This window comes from Prunus avium, chromosome 5 (genome assembly GCF_965620075.1).
Source record: "Prunus avium chromosome 5, drPruAviu1.hap1.1, whole genome shotgun sequence".
NCBI classification, from domain to species: Eukaryota; Viridiplantae; Streptophyta; class Magnoliopsida; order Rosales; family Rosaceae; genus Prunus; species Prunus avium.
The window spans coordinates 1,059,382-1,064,705 of NC_142288.1; the positions used below are offsets into that span (position 1 = coordinate 1,059,382).

The 5,324-nt window shown below is 37.2% G+C and overlaps 1 protein-coding gene across 3 annotated transcripts; it reads right to left on the reverse strand.

Annotated features, from left to right (window-relative positions):
• Window positions 1–278: 278 nt before the first annotated feature.
• LOC110767400 (uncharacterized) lies at window positions 279–2,831 on the reverse strand. Of its 3 annotated transcripts, none has more exons than XM_088253862.1 (4): window positions 1,526–2,831; window positions 1,277–1,417; window positions 1,078–1,124; window positions 279–483 (listed from the first exon to the last, which is right to left on the reverse strand). In XM_088253862.1, the coding sequence occupies exons 1-3, from the start codon at window positions 1,640–1,642 to the stop codon at window positions 1,113–1,115; spliced, it is 270 nt and encodes an 89-aa protein (XP_088109988.1). In that variant the 5' UTR covers window positions 1,643–2,831; the 3' UTR covers window positions 279–483; window positions 1,078–1,112. The 3 variants fall into 3 exon arrangements, with proteins under 3 accessions (XP_088109988.1, XP_088109989.1, XP_021826618.1); XM_088253863.1 differs by having other exon boundaries at window positions 279–486; XM_021970926.2 differs by lacking the exon at window positions 1,078–1,124 and having other exon boundaries at window positions 1,526–2,828.
• Window positions 2,832–5,324: the final 2,493 nt, after the last annotated feature.

Genomic DNA, 5,324 nt, shown 5'->3' on the forward strand with positions numbered 1-5,324 from the left:
TCAAACGCGGTTCTTTCCTAATTGTGGTGGTTGGTGTGTTGGGTAGTTCTAGAGATCGGATTTCACTCAAACTTAACCAAATGACTCCTCCCACCATATTATGATGTTGCCCAAATTTGGGGCTCGATCCGAAATCAAAAGGTGTAAGAAATTGTTGATAGTTAAAAAGCGTCAAGAGAAGAGATTGTGATGTTTCATAACCGTCAGGAAACATTAAATCGTGACGAAATAATTAAATTGCTAAATAATTACATAAAACAAGAAACTGAAATCTCACATCCACTAAAATAAAATTATTGTATATATAAATTTAAGTACTAAAAAAATGTTCATGTCAACTATCTGGGCAAACGATATTAAAAACATATAAGCATAGGGAAATAAACAAATTGATCTATATAGAACTTGTCACTTGGAAGCTTGACTTTGCTTGATGGGCCTAAGATTGCCTTTGTGGTATGAGCCCGCACTAATCACATCAATCTGCTAAGATGTAAACGTATGAATTAACAAGTTAATAAATGTCGACGGAACTAAGACTAAGCAGAATTCAGATTATGCCTTAAATAATCTCTAATCTTTAATAATATATATAATGCTGAGATTATGAACCTGTTAAGTCCTCACTTTGTTAAACATACATATTCTTTGATATTTAAATAATGTAAAGTTAACAAAGATAATATCAAGCAAAGAAGTTCTATGATCAAAAGTATTGAATGATAGCCTAGTATTGAATAATAATCAAAACACAGAAATCAGTGCACCTAAATAATGAAATACAAGTCTCATACAACAAGATCAGTCACATGAAAGTATATGTGAAAGGATATAAGAGCACAATTGCATATTTCACTCTAATGTGTTACTAGGATTAACATTTACTTACATGGGGTTGAATAGAGATTGATAAAGATATCAATTGACCAATAATCAAATGTACACATTTATGGCAGCATGTTGATGCACATTTAAACAGAAAGTTAGAAATCATGAAGTATAAATATTTATAAAGCAAAGTTCACTCAAATGAAACTCTAGAACAGTTAGAAATATTTCTAAAGCCAAGTCACTCACATGAGAAGCTGCAACTTTTACTTTCAACAATGCTATTAGAGCTTCTTCTGTACATACATGAAGAGATTTTTTTAAAAGAAAAAACCTATATTTTTAAATGATGTAACACAAGTAAACAAGGGTAAGCATGCATCAAGGAGAAATGTAGACCACTAAATTAGCAAAAATAATCTTTAAATTCCACAAGACCTTATAATACCTGAAACAAGTCAGGGGCCTTCACAAATTCCACAATTGTGCGCACAGTTTCCTCATTGGCTTCACTCAATATATATGCATCTTCAACAGCAAAAGTAGCTAAGTACTCTTGCTCAGGAATTTGAAAGACTCCTTTGCCAAGCTGAAAATACAACACAAAAATTAATCAATTATTCCTCAAACCATTTGAACAGGGCGTACACATACAAAAAAATATTATAGTTCACAATTTCCACATAGCATAACATACCTTTTGTGTTCTTTTAAAACATTTGAGATGGTAAGAAATAGTTGCCTCTTGTCCGAGATCCCAATATTCCACTCTTTCAAGAAACTTTCTATCTTTTTGAACTAAGGGATGACACATTCAGTGACCTTTCCATTGATTGCGAAATTTAGAGAACTCAAGTAGACAAAGAACCAGTTGTATGGATTCTCCAACAAGTTATATATAGAATACAAACAGAGCCAAAAGCCCAGACAGCAAGACACAAGAACTGGGTGGCCATCAAGACACAAGAACTAGCCAAAAGCCAGGGCTAGAACCAAGCTTCTCACCCAGTCAAAAATAAATACGAAAATGAACAACATAAAAGAAAAACATAAAAACCCATAAGACAAGGAATTGAAGACAGAACAAGAAATTGACTCCTTAAAATTCCTAGAAATGAAAATCAAGCAATTCATAGAAAATTGCAACACTAAGGAATAATTTTTACTAGCATCCAAGACTAGGAGAGAGAAAGAAATGACCAAAAATAATGAGAACCATAAAACCCATACTAGAATCCAAATACTCAATTAGGAAAACGATCCAAATATAGAAAACAAATTAAATCTGTATCAGATTCATGTTTTCAGACTTGAACTTTTAAATAAAATGAACCCAAATACAGAAAAGAGATCGAATCCATTCTGGTGTATTATAATCTAGATTTCAAAGAAAACGACCTCAAATTCTAAAAAGTGATGAAGAAACGCACCTCAGTTTGCAGTTGACATAGGAAAAACTCGATTCCGGTGATGCCGCTGAACCAGAGCAAGAAAGATTCTCCAACATCATGTCCTTCATCTCATCTCCTCTGTCTGCAGTCGGATCGATCACCCACACCATATTTCATGGGTTCCACTGCCGCTCGTGAAGCTAAGGTCTCCGATCGAATCGGGTCTCGGGTCTTTTTTGTGATTTTGCAGATGGTTGTGAAATGGTTATGGATACTGGTGTTTATCGGGGTCTGAGTGGTCGAGTTGAAGCTAGTGTTTGGTAGGGGTTGTGCTCTCGTTGATGCTGATTTGTGGGTTTTGCAATCTGCTTAGAGTGGCTGAAAACCCAAAGATACCAACAGAAAAATTGGAAAGAAACTGAGAGATCTTGAGCAAGAGAGTAAGAGCGGAAAGATGATTAAGGAGAACATAGAAGAATTGAGCGAGAGATTGAGAGCAGAGAGACGAGTTGTGCGACACAGTGATCTTGAGAAAAAGAAAAGGTTGGGCGGCGCAAGACAGTGAAAGAGAAGGGAGAAAAATGGAACCGCATAGTGCTTAGGGTTTTCTTCTTACATTAAAAAACAAATAAAAGATTAATTGTCGGTTTTTTTGGATGGTAACTGACGGTTTCTAAAAACGTCAACAAAATGGTGTTTTACCTGACGTTTTTGAAAAAACGTCAAAGCTATGGTGCATTAGCTGACACTTTCTACAAAATGTCAGGGAAAACGGGAATATAGTTGACGTTTTCTAAAAAGCGTCAAAGCTTTGTAGAATAGTTGATGGTTTTTTAAGAAACGTCAACTATGAAGTGTCAACTAATGCCTATTTTCTTGTAGTGTTTGGTTAGTTTTGAGTGAAATCCGATCTCTAGAACTATGGATTACACCAACCACTCCGATTAGGAACGAAATGCCTTTTAACATAAATTGTCCAATTTCTTTCACCTATTGATTTCGGATCGAGCCCAAAACTTGGGCAACATCATAATACGGTGGGAGGAGTCATTTGGTTAAGTTTGAGCGAAATCCGATCTTTAGCACTACGTAAAATACCAACCACTCTAATTAGGAACGAACTGCCTTTGAACTTGAATTCTCCAATTTCTAACACCTATTGATTTCGGATCGAGCCCAAAACTTGGGCAACATCATAATATGGTGGGAGGGGTCATTTGGTTAGTTTTCAGTGAAATCCGATCTCTAGAACTATGGAATACACCAACCACTCCGATTTGGAACGAACTGCCTTTGAACATAAATTGTCCATTTTCTTGCACCTATAGATTTCGGATCGAGACCAAAACTTGGGCAACATCATAAGATGCTGGGAGGAGTCATTCGGTTAGTTTTGAGAGAAATCCGATCTCTAGAATCATGGAATACACCAACCACTCCGATTAGGAACGAACTGCCTTTGAACTTGAATTGTCCAATTTCTTACACCTACTGATTTCGGATCAAGCCCAAAACTTGGGCAACATCAAAAGATGGTGGGAGGAGTCATTTGGTTAGTTTTGAGTGAAATCCGATCACTAGAACTATGGAATACACCAACCACTCCGATTAGGAACGAACTGCCTTTGAACTTGAATTGTCCAATTTCTTACACCTATTGATATCGGATCGAGCCCAAAACTTGGGCAACATCATAATATGGTGGAAGGAGTCATTTGGTTAAGTTTGGGTGAAATCCGATCTCTAGAACTACCCAAAACACCAACCACTCCAATTAGGAACGACTGCCTTTGAACTTGAATTGTCCAATTTCTTACACCTATTGATTTCGGATCGAGCCCAAAACTTTGGCAACAGCATAATATGGTGGGAGGAGTCATTTGGTTAGTTTTGAGTGAAATCCGATCTCTAGAACTATGGAATACACCAACCACTCCGATTAGGAACGAACTGCCTTTCAACATAAATTGTCCAATTTCTTACACCTATTGATATCGGATCGAGCCCAAAATTTGGGCAACAACATAATATGGTGGGAGGAGTTATTTGGTTAACTTTGAGTGAAATCCTATCTCTAGAACTAGCCAATACACCAACCCACCCAATTAGGAACGAACTGCCTTTGAACTTGAATTGTCCAATTTCTTACACCTATTGATATCGGATCGAGCCCAAAACTTGGGCAACATCATAATATGGTGGGAGGAGTCATTTGGTTAACTTTGAGTAAAATCCGATCTCTAGAACTATGGAATACACCAACCACTCCGATTAGGAACGAACTGCCTTTCAACATAAATTGTCCAATTTCTTAAACCGATTGATTTCGGATCGAGCCCAAAACTTGGGCAACATCATAATATGGTGGGAGGAGTCATTTGGTTAAGTTTGATTGAAATCCGATCTCTAGAACTACCCAAAACACCAACCAATCCAATTAGGAACGAACCGCCTTCGAACTTGAAAAATCCAATTTCTTACACCTATTAATTTCGGATCGAGCCCAAAACTGGGGCAATATCATAATATGGTGGGAGGAGCCATTTGCTTAAGTTTGAGTGAAATCCAATCTCTAGAACTACCCAAAACACCAACCACTCCAATTAGGAATGAACTGCCTTCGAACTTGAATTCTCCAATTTCTTACACCTATTGATTTCGGATCGAGCCCAAAACTTGTGCAACATCATAATATGGTGGGAGGAGTCATTTGCTTAGTTTTGAGTGAAATCCGATCTCTGGAACTATGGAATACACCGACCACTCCGATCAGGAACGAACTGCCATTGAACATAAATTGTCCAATTTCTTACACTTACTGATTTCGAATCGAGCCCAAAACTTGGGCAACATCATAATATGGTGGGAGGAGTCCTTTGGTTAACTTTGAGTGAAATCCGATCTCTAGAACTACCCAAAACACCAACCACTCCAATTAGGAACGAACTGCCATTGAACCTGAATTGTCCGATTTCTTACACCTATTGATTTCGGATCGAGCCCAAAACTTGGGAAACATAATAATATGGTGGGACGAGTCATTTGGTTAACTTTGAGTGAAATCCGATCTCCAGAACTACCCAAAACAACATCCACTCCAATTAG

Coding starts and splice junctions, on each gene's coding strand:
- LOC110767400 (XM_021970926.2), bottom strand. CDS start 1,642: ATGTGTCATCCCTTAGTTCAAAAAGATAGAAAGTTTCTTGAAAGAGTG. Junction 1,418..1,525: donor GTTTTAAAAGAACACAAAAG/GTATGTTATGCT, acceptor TTGTATTTTCAG/CTTGGCAAAGGAGTCTTTCA. Junction 484..1,276: donor AGGCCCCTGACTTGTTTCAG/GTATTATAAGGT, acceptor ACATCTTAGCAG/ATTGATGTGATTAGTGCGGG.